This window comes from Salvelinus namaycush, chromosome 25 (genome assembly GCF_016432855.1).
Source record: "Salvelinus namaycush isolate Seneca chromosome 25, SaNama_1.0, whole genome shotgun sequence".
NCBI lineage: Eukaryota > Metazoa > Chordata > Actinopteri > Salmoniformes > Salmonidae > Salvelinus > Salvelinus namaycush.
Genome location: NC_052331.1, coordinates 915,158 through 933,146, shown reverse-complemented (window position 1 = coordinate 933,146; position 17,989 = coordinate 915,158). Strand labels below are relative to the sequence as shown.

General features: G+C 43.6%; 1 protein-coding gene across 2 annotated transcripts in view; it reads right to left on the bottom strand.

Annotated features, from left to right (window-relative positions):
* LOC120020102 (ski-like protein) overlaps nucleotides 1-17,368 on the bottom strand; it is a 35,685-nt gene extending 18,317 nt beyond the window's left edge. The window contains exons 1-2 of one of the 2 annotated variants that reach the window (XM_038963548.1): nucleotides 17,185-17,368; nucleotides 13,579-14,928 (exon numbers count right to left, since the gene is read on the bottom strand). In XM_038963548.1, the coding sequence (XP_038819476.1) occupies nucleotides 13,579-14,838 (1,260 nt within the window). In that variant the 5' untranslated portion in view covers nucleotides 14,839-14,928; nucleotides 17,185-17,368. The remainder of the gene's footprint in view (nucleotides 1-13,578; nucleotides 14,929-17,184) is intronic. The other variant, XM_038963547.1, reaches the window with a different exon arrangement.
* Between the last annotated feature and the right edge of the window lie 621 nt (nucleotides 17,369-17,989).

Sequence of the window (17,989 nt, the reverse complement as noted above, 5' to 3'; positions counted from 1 at the left end):
CACAACAATGGTCATTATGGCCAAACAGTTCTATTTTTGTTTCATCAGACCAGAGGACATTTCTCCAAAAAGTACAATCTTTGTCCCCATGTGCAGTTGCAAACTGTAGCCTGGCTTTTTTATGGCGGTTTTTGAGCAGTGGCTTCATCCTTGCTGAGCAGCCTTTCAGGTTATGTCTATATAGGACTCGTTTTACTGTGGATATAAATAATTTTGTACCCGTTTCCTCCAGCATCTTCACAAGGTCCTTTGCTGTTGTTCTGGGATTGATTTGCACTTTTCGCACCAAAGTACATTAATCTCTAGGAGACAGAACGCATCTCCTTCTGAGCGGGATGACGGCTGCGTGGTCCCATGGTGTTTATACTTGCGTACGATTGTTTGTACAGATGAATGTGGTACCTTCAGGCGTTTGGAAATTGCTCCCAAGGATGAACCAAACTTGGGGAGGTCTACAATTTTGTGGGCTGATTTCTTTTGATTTTCCCCATGATGTCAAGCAAAGAGGCACGGAGTTTTAAGGTAGGCCTTGAAATACATCCACAGGTACACCTCCAATTGACTCCAATTATGTCAATTAGCCTATCAGAAGCTTCTAAAGCCATGACATAATTTTCGGGAATTTTCCAAGCTGTTTAAAGGCACAGTCAACTTAGTGTATGTTAACTTCTGACCCACTGGAACTGTGATAAGTGAAATAATCTGTCTGTAAACAATTGTTGGGAAAATTACTTGTGTCATACACAAAGTAGATGTCCTAACCGACTTGCCAAAACTATAGTTTATTAACAAGACATTTGTGGAGTGGTTGAAAAACGAGTTTTAATGACTCCAACCTAAGTGTATGTAAACTTCCCACTTCAACTGTATTATAGGATTAATAGTTCTGTGTGATTAGCTACCAGCGACGAAACAAAACGACAGAAACACTTTGAAAACAGCTACTGCTTCATTCATTTCACTAGAAATGTGCTCATACTTGACTGCGAGTGAAATGCGTGCACCGTGGAGCCCTGACCACCCACCGACGTGGCTGGAGAAATATACATATTACCTGCCAATTCCTAAATCTACCGACATTTGGCAGGTGGCGGGTGTTCATTTTAGACCCTGACCCTATTCCCTTCATAGTGCACTACTTTTGACCAGACCCTAATGGGCACTGGTCAAAAGTAGTGCACTATAAAAAGCATCATTTATTTAGGATGCACATCATCGCTTCCCCGTGGAAATGACAGCCATTACAGAACCTGCTGCAAACATAGGAGTAGTAAAGTGGAGCGAAGAGGATTCCTTTAATGGAATATGGTCTTTTCCCTCTTCCCATGTTTGCATCATGTATAATGGAGAGATAGATGGTGGAAGGAGAGAAGGATGGAGAAAAGAGATGTACAGAGACTAGAGTATGTGCAGTTTCAATATGTTCCTGTGTGTGTGTGTGTGTGTCCCTCTGGATGCTCTGGGAGACTAGACACTGGGCAGTTAATCTTCTCATTGGTCAATTAATTTATGTACTACTAGCACGAGCTACACATTATTATTCTGGTCTGCATTCTAAAATGGCACCCTATTCTCTATATAGTGCACTACTTTTTGATTGGGGCTCATACAAGGCTGTATATAGAAAATAGGGTGCCATTTGGGACACAACCCTGGTTCCATGCTAACAACCTCATCTCCATGTTCTCCTCTCCATCCTCCCGCCTTCCTTTATGTTGTTGGAGCCAGCTCTGTCTATCTGTCGACTTTAGGTAGTGAGACAAGGGAACAGGCGTGTTTGTGTGTGTTTAGTCTGCTGCCTGACTGCCTGGCTGGCTGGTTGGCTCTGGGCTGGAGTGCGTATGAAGCAAGCTGCAGTTAGAGAACCCCTTCCCCCTCCCCCTGACAGGGCCCCTCACTGCCAGAAACAACAGGGCAGCAGCATAGCTCTATGGAGAGAAGTGAAGTTTCCCTAGTAATTCTACGGCGCATTTCCATACAGGATTTACCTCCGTGTATTACCCAAGAGCTATCGAAACACAATTTCCCTAGTATAACACAAGGGTGTATACTAGGGGTGTAACGGTACACGTACCGTACCATTCAGACCGTGAACCTGAAAGAATACAATAAAAAAAAATATTTACAATATAAAAAAAACACTAGGTAACAGGCTATGCCTCTGCTGCGTTGTAGGCCTAAATGCCTCGAGTAAATCTGAGCTGAAAAAACATTTCAGGTTATTCCGTTAAAACTAGAGCCTATGCGCACGTCGTATTCAAAAGTATAATCTTAATTGGCACATTTCAAACTGTCCTTTTGTGAGGCGCAGCCGGGAACTAGTTCTGTACGATGGTGAGTGGTGGGGTTGATAAACCAGGAGGATTCTCAAATCAGCATTTAAAAATCAACAGTTTGGAAAAATGTTGGCTTCCCAGTAGATTAAAACGGTGACGGACAGAGTTGTGGATAAAATGTTAACAACATGTCGCCACGCTCAATGAGAATAGCCTATGCAGCTGCCAACACCTCCAATATGTTGACATATTTACGCTGACCCCCCCCCCCCCCCCCCCCCCCCCCCCCAGTATACCAGAGAAAGACATAAACGCAAAAAAACAACGGTCTCCCTTCTGCATTCAAGCAGCTGATTCTGACCGGGTCAAAGAAATTAAAAAAGGGTGATACGTAGGCGCATTATAGTTTTACAGTCTTTGGTTTATAGCGGCGGATATGCGCCCATTCTCAGTGGTTGAGAGGGTTTCAGCACCTCATGAAAGTGCTCGACCCACATTACGAACTTCCCTCTTGCACCCATTTCTGCAAACAGATAGTACCCGCTCTATATAAGCAAGCCAAAGTTTTTATTGAATTGGCCAATGCACCATGTGTTGTGTTAGCCCATCACATTACCCCAGAGTCACAAGAGAGAGTCACAAGTACACATCTGGCATGGTCAGTGCAATCCTGGATCGTCCCTACCCTGAACCCTAACCATAACCCTTCCCTAACCATTTTAAAATGTCAACTTCAAGGACCCATCTGGCACTGAAGAAAGCAGTGTCATGGTGCGTTCGTAGCCAAGTGGAAAGTGGGAATTTACCACATACAACTGGGAAAAATCAATTTTAACGGCCCTCAAACTGGTAATTACTAGTGGGAAACTTGTCTATCATCCTGAGCACCCACTTCTCCCACATGGTGACCTCTGTCACCTACTAAGGAAAAAGCATTTTCTGCAGTTAAATGCAACAAAACATTATTTATAAAAAGCAATCTATTAATGTGTTTTTTTAACTCTATAATTCGTCTACAAGCATGATAGCTGTACTTTTAGTTTATGGTTGACACAGTTTGCTGTCCATTAGCCAATCGGCATTTCTCAATGAGTTCAAAATCACATGAACGCATCCAACTGGTACATACAACTTCACATCTGGTAAATTCCCACCTGCCCACATGGCTACAAACACAGCATCAGAGTGGAAACTTGAGGCACATTATAACAATCCGGTCTCAACAGACAATGCAAGAAACATTGTGACTGCGGAAAATTGTCAATGGCGTTTCATTTTCCAGCTGTACCGAAACGTGACCCAAAAACCGCAACACGTACTGAACCATGGGTTTGGTGAACCGTTACACACCTAGTGTAAACACTAGTGTAACCACTGGTGTTACAGTCAAAAAACATCATTAGTATTTCCTTAGCTGGGGCTGTTTAGAAATAACGTAGTGACTCTCATCTACAACCACAACTGTGAACAGGTTGTTATTACAGCAGAGGGAAAATAAATAAAAAACGTTTTAAAAACTATCCATAGACTAACACATCCACACGGGGGAGGGGGGAGAGAGAGAGAGGCTGGGAGCGAGAGGGAGACATGGGGAGGAGGCCGGCCCTAGCGTGTGATTGGCTTAACATGAGGGTTGTAAACAGGCGGAGCATTTCGTTCAGACGAGGTCTTGTGAGGTTAGTCTCCCCCTGAACGAGGAGAAGAAGAGAGCAGAGGAGCAAAGAGGGGGAGGAAAGAAGAGGGAGAGGAGAGCAGGGTTCATACACATGTTGACAGATGGAAGTTCATGACTTTTCCAGGACTTTTAACCAAATTTCCATGATCAACAATTGGCAGTGCCTCTATGTATTTACAAAAAAAGTAAGCGTATTGTGGTAACAACACTGGGACGCATCTCCTGTCGTTGTTGTTAGTCAACTGTATAACACACACACACACGTGGTCAACCCTAAGGCTGGAGAGCTACTGGGTGTGCAGGCTTTTGATCAAGCCCTGCTCAAACACAAACACATCAGAGACAGTTTGCGAAGGTCCGGTTGAGCAGCTCATTTCTAAAATGTGGTTTGTTAGAGGGGAACTGTAATAAAAGCCTGCACGCCCACTAGCTCTCCTGGAGGACGGTTGACCAACCTTGATATACAGTACCAGTCAACGTTTGGACACACCTACTCATTAAAGTGTTTCTTTATTTTTACTATTGTCTACATTGTAGAATAATAGTGAAGACAGCAAAACTATGAAATAACACATATGGAATCATGTGGTAACCAACAACAACAAAAAAGTGTTAAACAATTCAAAATATGTTTTAGATTCTTTGAAGTAGCCACCCTTTGCCTTGATGACAGCTTTGCACACTCTTGACCGACTGTCTCGCTCTCCTTGAGGAACAGCCCACACATCTCACAAACACATGCCGGTGATGCGCACAACCAGACGGGCTAAAGTGTCATTCAGATCCTGACTGATATGTTGATTTTTATTTGATTGATAAAATATTTTTAAACTTTGCCTAAATAACTGATATTAACAGAAATTAAATTAATTTAAATGACTTTTCGGATTTGATAATTTTACAAAACTCTTCCAGGCCTGGAAGACACCATTTTAAAATTCCATCACTTTTCCATGCGTTTCATGACCGTACAAACCCTGGGAGAATAGTGGGAGATGAGAGCTGGGAGAATAGTGGGAGATAAGAGGGGGGGGGGAGGAGTAGAAGCTTCATAACATGCTGCTGCATGAGGGTTTTGCATGTCTGAGCCGTGCGTAGAGAGAAAGAGAGACAGAAACAAGAGAGTGGTCTCTGCTGAGTTATGTAAGCATCGACTTATCGTCTCGTTTCAATGCTTATTTTGCTACGGTCTTCTAATTGGCCCTTAAGGGACGTTGACTGTTTAAAAATAATAATAATAATAATAAAAATAATAATATGTGGTGGGGCAGGGCTCCGGACACGAAGTGGGAAAGATCTGTTCGAGAACTCTGCAGAGAGTAGAATGCTCTAGTCTAGAACGATTTGGAAGAGACAGACAAGTGACCCCCACTCCTATAATTACAAAGCCCTCAAAAGCCATGCGGTGCCATAGAGAAGAGTCCCCTCGGCCAGCTGGCCCTGAAGATAAGTTCACTAACCACTACCAACCCAATAAAGCCTCAGGACAGCACTCAGAAAATCAGGCCCAACCAAATTATCACAAAGCAAAATATATCACCTATTGGAAAATGTATCGAAGTAAACTTCCATGCTATTTGGTACACGCTAGAAAATTGAGAAAAACATCGACTATGTACAGATTCAATGAGCACAGACTGGCAATAGAAACCGGCCATCACAGGCAGATCTGGCTACCCAGAGAGGACAGGTTGTGCCCACTCTGCCCTCAGAGGTCGAGCGAGAGAGAGCTGCGAGAACTACACAGACTTAGTGGCAATCTTTTTTTCTTCCTCACAAAATTGAAAACAAAAACCAAGATTTTTAAACAAAATCTGAAAAAAATAACTTTTTGCCATATTAGTTGCAAATCATGTAGCTTCCTGTATCCTGACACACCCGTAGGGACAACCAGCAGAATGACAAACCACAGTAATAACATTGCTACCTGTGTCTTTCTCACTATTTCATTATTGTCCTCATTCATTTCTTATTGCATTGTCCTGTTAATTGCTATTGAGTATTCTCATTTTTCCTATTATCAATCTGCGGATTTATCATTGACATGTGTCTGTTTGCTTTGGCAATGTATGTGGTAACACTTTCCATGCCAATAAAGCCTATTGATTAGAGAGCAAGCGCGAGAGAGAGAACTTGAGAGAGCACGCGAGACAGAACGCAGGTCTGGTCTGTGGTAATGAAGTCACTGGTGTGTAAATAGCCAAGAGGAAGCATAGAGAAGCAGCTGTCTGCTGTCTGTACGGCAGTCGTCTAGGACCTGCCGACACAGACACGCACAGGAGTGTTGTCTGTCTACCACAGCTGACATGGTGCCAGGGCTAAAACTACAGGGGTGGATTGGTATAGGGCAACATGGCTGGCTCTTCTGGACAACTCCCAGGCACACAGACAGACATGTAAACGTTCCCAGCCTCACACACTATCCTAACAAGTACGTCACAAAGTGTTTTTCCTAATCTGAATGTGTGTGTATCAGGACACTGTGTCCCTCCAGACAGACTAGCAGGTATTTCACAACCAGGCCAACTAGGCCAAGGAGGAGTCACACACTGGGAATTTCTGCTTTCCTCTAATCAGAGAACAGAGACAACATAGATGACGCCACCCTATCAATCTGTGTGCGTGCGTGTCTGTCCGAGAGGGAAGTACAAGCGTCTGGTGTTCAACCTTCCCAAGTTCTCTCACGTCACCCCGCTCCTCCGCTCTCTCCACTGGCTTCCAATTGAAGCTCGCATCCGCTACAAGACCATGGTGCTTGCCTACGGAGCTGTGAGGGGAACGGCACCTCAGTACCTTCAGGCTCTGATCAGGCCCTACACCCAAACAAGGGCACTGCGTTCATCCACCTCTGGCCTGCTCGCCTCCCTACCACTGAGGAAGTACAGTTCCCGCTCAGCCCAGTCAAAACTGTTCGCCGCTCTGGCACCCCAATGGTGGAACAAACTCCCTCACGACGCCAGGACAGCGGAGTCAATCACCACCTTCCGGAGACACCTGAAACCCCACCTCTTTAAGGAATACCTAGGATAGGATAAAGTAATCCTTCTGACCCCCCCCCCCTTAAAAGATTTAGATGCACTATTGTAAAGTGGCTGTTCCACTGGATGTCATAAGGTGAATGCACCAATTTGTAAGTCGCTCTGGATAAGAGCGTCTGCTAAATGACTTAAATGTAAATGTAAATGTAAGCTGCTTGTCATCCCCGCAGGCTCATTACATCATTGTTTCAGACGCCAAACACACAAACACTGTAAAGAGCCGCCAGTTATAGTCATCTGTTGTAGTGTCTGTCTGTTGTCTCACCAACATCTCCTTTGACACTATCATTACTAGAGAACGACTGATAATTGGTAATCCTAACCCAAATGGTAACCATAACCCAAAGGTGTTCCTAATGTTTTGTACGCTTAGTGTATGTGTATTAAAGAAGGAAACAGTTTTGTATTTGGTCCCGTATTCCGAGCACACAATGACTACATCTAGCTTGTGACTCTACAAATGTGTTGGGTGCATTTGCTGTTTGTTTTGGTTGTGTTTCAGATGATTTTGTGCCCAATAGAAATGAATGGTAAATAATGCAGTGTGTCATTTTGGAGTCACTGTTACTGTAAATAAGAATATGTTTCTAAACACGTTTACATTAATATGGATGTTACCATGAATACGGTAAGTCCTGAATGAATCGTGAATAATGATGAGTGAGAAAGTCACAGACGCACAAATACCATACCAAGACATGCTAACCTCTCACCACTACAATAACAGGGGAGGTTAGCATTTTTTGGGGGGGTATGATATTTATGCCTCAAACATTATTTATGATCCATTCAAGAAGTTAAATCTGCTTTGTATTTTGTTTCCTTGCCACGAGTCTCGCGATACTGGTATCGTCCAGGCCCTAGCGAACAGCCACAAAAAAAACACAGCCAAACACCTAAACTAACCAAAACATCACAAAATCTCATAATATATGCACGAACCGCTGACTGGATAGCATGTGACAGGCTTACCTAACCAGTCACCGTACAGCTTCAGCGGTAGGCTACATGATATACCATAAGGTAGATGTGTGTGTGTGTGTGTGTGTATGTGTGTGATTAGTCTGCTCTGCGGTGGAGACGTGTCTGCGTGACTGAGTGGCCCCAGGTCGATCTGTCTGACTCTCTCAGACGAAAGTGAGACAAGCCAAGGAGCGAGGGAGGAGAGGGAGAGAGAAAAAGGGGAGGGGGGTAGGAATGTGGTTTGGGCACTAGACTAGACACCAGACAGTATTTCCGGCAGAATCACGCACACACTTCAAAACACACAGGGAGGGAGAGGCTGGGGATTCTCTCTAACCTCACTCTCTTTCTGCCAGACACAAACACAGCGGACAGGGAGTGCCAAATGACTGTACAGCAGGTAGTGTTCTCACACCTGTCTGCACACACACTCACACAGAAACTAAAGCCTGTCTGCTCCGAGTCCATAGTCTCTTATTTAACCCATAATGTGCCAGGCGGCTACAGTGAAGACAAATTACTTGGCCTAGAAAACACCAATTAAAGTCAGTGTTTATCTCAACAATACAAAACCGAGCCTGCGTCCCAAATGGCACCCTATTCCATAGATAGCGCACTACTTTTCACCAGACTTATGGGCCCTGGTCAAAAGTAGTGCACTGTATAGAGAATAGAGTGCTATTTGGGACGCACTTAATAGTCCGGTTTGGTCAAGAAGAAAACATGAGACATGGATGTGAACCAGTCAATGGAAGGGAACCAATCTATAGCTTTTCATGTTTTCAGCTATAAAAACAAAAGAGAGTCGCACACTCCTTATATATGTATAAACTCCCAGTAATTTATTGGGTAAAACACCAACGTTTCAGCATCCCTGTGCCTTCTTCAGGGTGTCTGACATTTCTATAGGTCCCGGCCTGTGCACTGCTCTCTCTCCCACTGTCACTTTCTTTTTTTGTAAGAATGACTGAAAGAAAAAAAACATCAAAACCCCCTCTGCTCTGTAGAAGCCTCCCTTGGGTTTTGGTCTTTAGTGGAAAGCACTGGTGGTGGGGGTGGTGATGCAACATGGGCATTCCCCCATGCAAGGGCTTGGGTTGCCTGTTTCGGTACACTTCCCGCTCGGTGGTACAAAAAAAGATCAAAAGGATGGTTTCCCGGAAACATCTTAAGCCTAGTCCCCGTTGCGAAGACATTAAAACATAATTCAACAATAGAACATTTTTTATTGAAATATATGAAATAAACTTAAATGCAATGAACTTATAAAAAATATTTTCTTTTTTTTTTATATTTAACCTTGATTTAACTAGACATGTCAGTGAAGATCAAATTCTTATTTACAATGACGGCCTAGGAACAGTGGGTTAACTGCCTTGTTCAGGGTCAGAACAACAGATGTTTACCGTGTCAGCTCGGGGATTCGATCTAGCAACGTTTCGGGTTACTGGCCCAACGCTCTAACCACTAGGCTACTTGCCACCCCAAGATAATTTGCCCAAGATAAACATAAGATATGAACAAAATGAACCAGTGATTCGTATTTTCCTGCAACTTTCTGAAATGGAACAGGAATGCCCACTTTGTGTAGCTGCTAGCGGTGATGCTAATGATAACCTTCTGGTAGAGATGGAACAGCTTTGGAAAACCTCCTAAATGAAATGTTAACTACAAAGTAGCCTATGCCTACACGGCAGAATGATATGATTATTTGCATACATCCAGTGGCCATTTGTTTTGCAAACTCTGCAATCACATGAGCGCTACAGAAAAATTGCTAACCAAACAACGGTCTCCTGCATGGTAAATGGTAACTACACCCAAGAATCCACATTAATTTTTTTCCAGACCTCAAAAGTCTCCTTATGTGTTTTAAGTATTGTTGTGGACTAGAAACATAAAATTTTGTTGTTTTACATTCAAAATTGGTGGTTTTGAGAGCAAAAAACGGGAAAAACTGTAATCAGTCAAAAAAAAAAAAAAACATTTTATAGGGCCCTAAACTAGGGTTGGGCGGTATATCGTATTATTTCTATATATACACACACACACCGGTATGCCGCTTTGATCCTTGCTATCTGGGATCCTTGGGACGTCCCTACCCCATTGAAGTTTACATTTAAAAGGGTTAAGGTTTAAGGTTAGGGTAGAGACCAAGGATCCTGGATATAGCATGCCGGTTCCCACACCAAGCCCTGCCCCGTCACTCAAGGAGAGCATGTTGTTGCTCGACCATGAAGTCACAAACACGTCACTTGCCGTTCACTCTGCAGTCTGTATGGTCAAGATGTTGGTGACATGGATGCTGCTTTCAAGCGTTATATAATGACACTATTAGTTTGTTTGTCTGCAAATAGCTAGTTTGTCTTTTCATAGCACATGACTAAAATAAATTGTGTTAGCCGCTAACGCTAATCACTAGCTAAATGTATTCAGTCAGAGCAAACGTAGCTCAAATCAAATCAAATTTTATTTGTCACACACACATGGTTAGCAGATGTTAATGCGAGTGTAGCGAAATACTTGTGCTTCTAGTTCCGACAACGCAGTAATAAGCTAACTAATAGAGCCGGATACCAGTGCTGGTGTACGCCTAGATCGGCATGTGGTTTGTACAACGGTATCTTCTAAATCAGAAAGGAATAGGCTTAGCATGAATATGTTAGCCAGAGAGCTAGATAGTTACATGGGAAAACATAATGTAACATCATATAGGATCCCCTGGGAAACACTGACCAACACTACCCTGTCACAATAATTCCTTCCTGGCTTATTCATTTGTCGTGTCATGTCATGTCAAACAACAATGTATTCAAAGTGCTGTCCACTATATTCCAACTAGAGGTCGACCGATTAATCGGAATGGCCGATTAATTAGGGCCGATTTCAAGTTTTCGTAACAATCTTATTAAAAAACGTATCTTATAAAAAACAATCAATCAATCAATCATAATCACTAGTTATAACTACACATGGTTGATGATATTACTAGTTTATCTAGCGTGTCCTGCGTTGCATATAATCGATGGCCTAAATTTCATATCATGATATTTTTCAAATTTATGAGAGTTCACCGATATATCGGTGAACATATGGGAATCGGCCGATATTAGCTAAAAATGCCAATGCCATGTCTAGTTTAACGCCGATGTCAAAGCTACCGTGCAATGACACCACGCTAAATTTTGCACTACACGTGCAACACAGCATTCCTAACCTAGCCCACAATGTCTGCTGTGTGGATCGAGCAGTCAACAAATCGAGCAGTCATTTGAAAGAGTAAGAACATTTCAGCGAGACAACTCAAAGGCGAAATCCATTAAAGCCGAGATAATGGAATTCATCCCCTTGACAATCAACTGTTCTCTGTCGCGGGTGATGTTTGCTTTCGCCGACTGGACGAGCACCGGTACACACTACTAAGTGCGCTATTTTTCAGATGTTGCCCTACCGGAGTTACAAAGTAATTGCGTCGCTGCTATTATCTTCATGACATATATACTATGGAACGCTGTTTGGGTCTTTGCGTATCAAAAAAGATACAGTAGCACTGTCAAAGCTGTACAAAAAAGTCTGCAAACAAGCAAACACCGGCGAAGAACAATGAGTTTACAATACCGCGTTGGTAATAAAGCATAATTTGTTCAACCGCAACTTCTGGGGTAGATAGCTTTAGCTTGGTACCTAGCTAGCACCAATACAACCAGCCTGAAAACAATGACCATTAGAAACTGCAGTCATTTTCATTATTCTTAGCAATGATTTAGGAATCCTTGTGCGTAAGTATTAGCTAGGTTGCCACTTGTTGTTCGCCTATTGAAATTGAACTTCAGTTCATGAAAATAAATAGCTAGCCAGCTACTTAACTCGGTTTCCCAAAGTTAACGTTATAAGCAGCCAGCTAGCTTCATCTGGCTAGTGAGGCTCGACCTGACCGGGTTATCTGTTATGAAGCTAGCCACAATAAGGATTAGGCACAATAGTGGAATTTGTAGGTTGCGTTCAAAATAAATGTCATTGACAGTGATGCAAATGAATACAAATATAATTATGCCATACTTTTATTTTGAAGGCTAACCGCAAAGTCCACTATTGCGGCTAATCCTTATTGGGTCTGACCACCATTAATCAAATAACTGTTTTATAAATTAGGGTTATTTTAGCTGATGACACTTAGCTAAATAGTTAGCTAGCTAACTATAGCTACTGAAACAGATTATGTTGTTTTGCTATGTTTTTGGGGAAGAACATTGTTTGCATCCATGAGCTAGCTAGCTTTTTTTATGACCAGCACTGTAGGTGCGAGACAACTTTAGCAGCATCATAGCATATGTATCGATGAATCCCTGTAACATATGAAATACGAGTGATAGTTATTACACATTGATTAAACTATGTAAAACATGTATGAATGCATTAAATTATTATGTGACGTGCAGTCATATTCAGGTCCTGATTGGTCAACAAGCTTATTTGACACGTCAAATAGTGTTATTTGTACCTTTTTTGACATGCAAAGACCCAAACGGCGTTCCATAGAAATCCTGCTTGAGAATGAAACATCTGAACAATGAAACAACACAGCAAGTAAGTGAAAGAAATAGGGTTTGATTATGTTTTACTGGTAATGGGGACATACGTAAATGCTAACAAAATAACTTTTTGGTCAGTGTGGTGTGTGTGTAACCTTTATTTAACTAGGCAAGAAGGTTAAGAACAAATTCTTATTTACAATGACGGCCCGGACGATGCTGGGCCAATTGTGCGCTGCCCTATGGGACTCCCAATCACAGCCGGATGTGATACAGCCTGGATTCGAACCAGGGACTGTAGTGACGCCTCTTGCACTGAGATGCAGTGCCTTAGACCGCTGCGTTCATGTGTGTGTGTTAACTATTTAACTGTACTAGCTGCCTTTTAGCAGCTTAAAAAGGCAGCTAAAAAAATTTATACTGGGTATCGGTATCGTTTTTTGGCAAGGAAAATATCAGATATCGGTCAAATATATATATATATATATTTTTATATATATATTTTAAACCATCCCTAAAAGTATCAACTAACTAAATTACTTCAAAATACTTTAAAAGTAATTTAAATATGGAAGGGTGTAGCGGGGTGGATGCAATGGATGTAAATTGTCAGCCCATCCATTCAAGCCCAGAGGTCTGTGAAAGAGTCCACTAGTTCAGTTAGTGTTGTGGCCTATTGTCTAGTGATGGTTCTAGTGACCTCCAGCTGACCTGGAAGACAAATGATGCCCTTCCCCGTGACACACACACACACACACTGGGACCAACCGAGAGAGCGAGAAACCAGCTGGTCAGTGGTCATCCTGTCCGCCCCTCCTCAAAATCAGTTTATTGATCACGTACACGAATTTACATATGTTATCGCAGGTGCAGCAAAATGCTCGGATCTACTACACTACAGCCAGCAGGAGGGGTGACACCAGTCCCCTGTCTTATACTCACACCTAATGAAACCCATAGTTGGGGCTGGCTTCTAGAGACTCAATAGATATCATTTATTGGTAGTTGTATCGACAGTGCAACCAAACGAACTGACAAAATAAAAAGTCTGACACACACACACACACACACACAATAAGAAAATCAGTGCTTACTTTGTCAGTGGTCCTGTTGTAGTGGAACTTGTCCTTCATGTCCTCTAGCAGCAGTTTCAGCTGCGGCTCCTCAGGCGTTCCCAGATACTTCCTCCCCAGCTGCAGGTAGCACGGCCACTTGGCCGAGTCAAAGCCCCAGTGGCAGGTCCTCTTGTCCGGGGACTTGTGTGAGTGCATCACAAACTTCTGCGGTGAGAAAATCAGCTGGCACTCCACGCACTGAACACAGGGCGCCTCGGGCTGTGTGTAGAACTGGGGTACAAACAGACCCTGGCATTTCCCTAGACACTGGTGCTCCACCTGGAAGCTAGACTCTGTCTCCTTTAGGAGCCCCTGGCCGGGCCGCTTGGTGCTGGGGTCAGAGGGCAGGGCAGCCCCCGGGCGGAGCAAGGCGTTGCAGAGGCGCTGGGCGTCGGTAAGGGTGATGAGGCCGCAAGACGGGGCGTTGAAGGGTAAAATACCCAGCACCTTGAGGATGTGGAGCTGCTCACCGTCACAGCGCGAGCAGTACACGTAGAGCTCGTCGCACACTGCGTTGATCTGCTGCAAGGAGAAGTCGCGGAGCACCGAGTTGAGCACCTGGGGGAGGCAGAGGCGTTTCTCCCCACCGACAGCAAAGCAGGAGATGGATTCACCCTCTAGAAGGGAGTGGCTTAACTCTGTGGAGCTGTCGCTGGGCACCAAGAGGGGTCCACCTCCTAGGACTGGTGGGGAGGGGAGAGGGGCCATGCTGGAGCAGGAATCAGGGCTGACCTCGGGGGAGGCTTCGTGGCCGGAGCGGGCGGAGAAGGCTGCTGGGCCCCCCAGAGAGCTTTGGCTGCTGAGGGTGAAGGCAGCCAGTGTGTGTTTCAGCCCAGGACTGAGATCCAGAGCCTTGGCTCCACATACCTGGAGCTCCCCTCTACTGTCCATCTCTATGGATCTATCCATGCCTCTATCTGCCTCCCGGGGCTGGGTGTGCTCCTCCCCAGACTCCCTCTTCACCTTGGGGGTCTGGGGCAGGGTGTCTAGGCTGCGTCGCTTCAGGTTCATCTCAGCCATCAGCCTCTTCTTGATGGGCGCGTCCTCTAGCCTCTCTCGGTACAGCCGCTTCATGTTGCCCTTGAACGAGGTCAGATCTTTGAATGAGGTTTTCAGACTCGTCTGAGTACTGGCCATGTCGGCGTTGATAGAGGTCCGTTTCGTTCCACTACCAGCTTCACTTGGATTTATAGAACCCTTTGAGTTAATGTGGGTTTTGTTAGTTTGTTTTATTCTCATGTCAAATGTTCCAGATCTTCTGGTGTTCAGAAAGGTACATGGTGGAGACTGCTGTGTTTCTGTTCAGATTGTTGTCTGTATGTCTGCTTCCTGTAGGGGACGAGAGGTGGGGCAGTGGGGGAGTGGAATGGTTCAGGAGTTAACACAAACCGAAGGGTGAACATTTACATTTTTTCCCTCCCTAGTAAAACTCAAACTATGTTTAGCCTGCATGTAGCCTTTTTCATGTCATCTGAAATTATTTGTCTAAGTAGAAGACCATCCCATCAGATGCGTTTTTCTCTGAGCATAAAATAACGTTTAAGGTGTTTACATGTTTTATGGAGGCTATCCTGGTTGGGGGTTGAGTGGCTCAATAGACCCATTGGGGGCCAAATGGCTATTAACATATCTCACCACCCAAACATCTGCCCATTCAGCCCTTGTCATTGAACCCCATGGGGCAATGACAAGTTTTCACCCACCACACCATTTCATTGCCAACAGAAAGTGCTAGTTTTGTCAAGTAAAACCAACCAGGTGGCCAGACAACCAACAACTAGAATCTAGCAATTCTCTCTGGCCTTCTTTCGGTCACTAGATACTGTGACAAAAAAGTTCACACTTGGTGTAGCCTAGGTAATCAAATTAACAATTTGCCCAAATGGCTCTAAATTGACCAAATAGCCAGCCTCCCCAACCCCACCAGTTGTCCTGCTTGCTGTCCTCAAGCCAACGTCTGCTCTGCTGGTAACCCCACGCTGACCCCATCAACTATGTGAAAACAATTGATAAAGGAGTATAAAGGCTCTCATTCAACCGGTTCAATTGTTATCGAAATGCACAGCGTGACATGGAATGGATGTTGAACGAGGCATTTTCCCTATGCCCCGGAATCTAGCTGCATTTACACTGCATCAATTCAAATAATAAAACTGTTCATACCTAGCTACATCTATAAACGACGGATTTATTAACAGGAAATTGTATTGTAATCCAATTTTAGGAAAATTTACATATATATGTGGCTACAACATTTCACTGGAAACCCTCAACATTGGGCGGTGTAAACAACCACCCTCCAATAAAGCTACAATCGTATTATGCTTGTGGGTGACCAATGTATTTTATACTGTAATATCATCCATTTAAAATCGGCTGCCAAATACAAAATGGGGTTAAATGTGTGTATATATATATATATATATATATATATATATATATATATATAACAACTGAAGAGACTGTACATGCGTTTAGGCAGTTCAAATGTAGCTGTGTGCGGACTACAGCGACAACACTAACGCGTTAGCTAGATTATACCAGAACCAGTAAGTACACCGCCGCCAGATCTTTCCACCAAAGCTAGCACTATCGGGGTACAAAAAGTCGGACCACAGAGCAGGCTTTGGTCGCAGTATGGTAATAATTACATTACTACCAATGCAAGGAGGTATGCGGCGATGCAAGCTTCACCACCCGTGATTCCTGCGTGGATTTACAACCAAAACTGACATTTTTCCCACGCAACGAAATAATATAGTTTCGGCTAAGAAAGGTTTTTAGACAATATTAATATTCGAACAAAACTAACTATTTCTCAAAAAAATATCGTTGATTGCTGTTTTTTTTTCTCCATCTCGCGGAGTGTCACCCCCTTCTTCGTAGCTAGCAAGGACACCGCGCACAGCTTGCGCTCGGTTCCATTCCTCCCGCCCCCTTCCCTCTGGCTCGCCACGATGGCACTGGTATGCAGACAGCACTGATAATGACGTTCACTGGCTAAACTACCGTCTGCGACTAGACTGTCTATCGACCTAGTTAGCTACCTACAATTGCCAGCTAACATTAGCTGAACGTAGAACCAAATACCCGGCTTGTAGCAGCAAGTTGAGCCGACATGAGAATTAGCTGGCAAAGGCGGCTGTGTGGTGTATTTTACACCTCGAACATCGATAAATACTTGTCTTTAAGGAAATAAAACATAAAAAAGCGAATATATTGAGTATCAAATGTAAGGAAACCAATAACGTTACAATTATTATGGCAACACATCTGAGGACCGCGTAACAGAAAACAGAGAAAGACAATTCGATAGCTCGAATTAGCATTGCTTTAGCTACAAAAATGTACGTTATATCCGAGCTGGGCAAACGGATTAGCCAGGTTAGGTTAGCATAGCCACTACTGTTACACACCCAGCGCTGTGTGAAGCCATAGCAAACTAGCCTAGGCTAGTTAACAATTAGCGAACGCTTGTTAAACCCTCAAAGCATGCCTCCATTTCGGTAAACCGTCAAATAATTCAACACCCGATACATAACATTACCCATTTCATCATGTACATAGAAGCAAATAAGCACGTACCGAAACCCGATTAAAAAGACTTGCCTGAATGAGGTCGTTTCGGCTCCTCTTCTCTCGGTTCTCCTCTGTAATACCGACCGTCAACAAGATGCAGCTAGAAACCACTACATCTAGCGCCCCGCGACGTCACATCACTAACGGAGATACGTCACCCAGACTCGAATTGGGCATGTCATGGAAACAGTGCAGGGGTGTCTGTCTGTCTGTCTCGCAGTCTGGTTGGTTTGTGTAGCCTACATCTGCAGTGGACAGAGAGAGAATGTTGCGCTCTCTCACCGCCCATAACGATTTGTTTTGATTCCCATTCGTTCTGTCATTGATGTCCAGACCTGTAATATATTTAAATAGGTTACATATTAGTCAAGGTGTGTGTTCTTTTCAAATGCCCAGCTATTAATAATATTTTTTATTTAATTAAAACAATTCCCTATGTGTCTTTAATAATCAACATATTCTAGTGATGTTCGCTAAATGAGCCACGTTTCACTGAAGGTCCCCCAAAAAATGTCAAACAAGGCTTTTTTAACCTCAAACACACTACAAGTTTTACATTCCCTGAATTGCAGGAAAGTTATCCTGCAACAGTGCGATCAAAGGAGAAAATGGATCACTGCTGCTACCTCGCTTTCCAACCAAGGTGCATGAATTGAGGAGAAAACTGAGGTAGAGAGAGGTCAAATTAAGATCCTATACCTGTATATAGGGAATATGGTACCATTTAGGATGCACATAATAATGATTTACGCCTCTGACTGGGTTGCTGCTGCTGTGGCTTCCTCAGAGTCATACCTGTATCATGAATGAG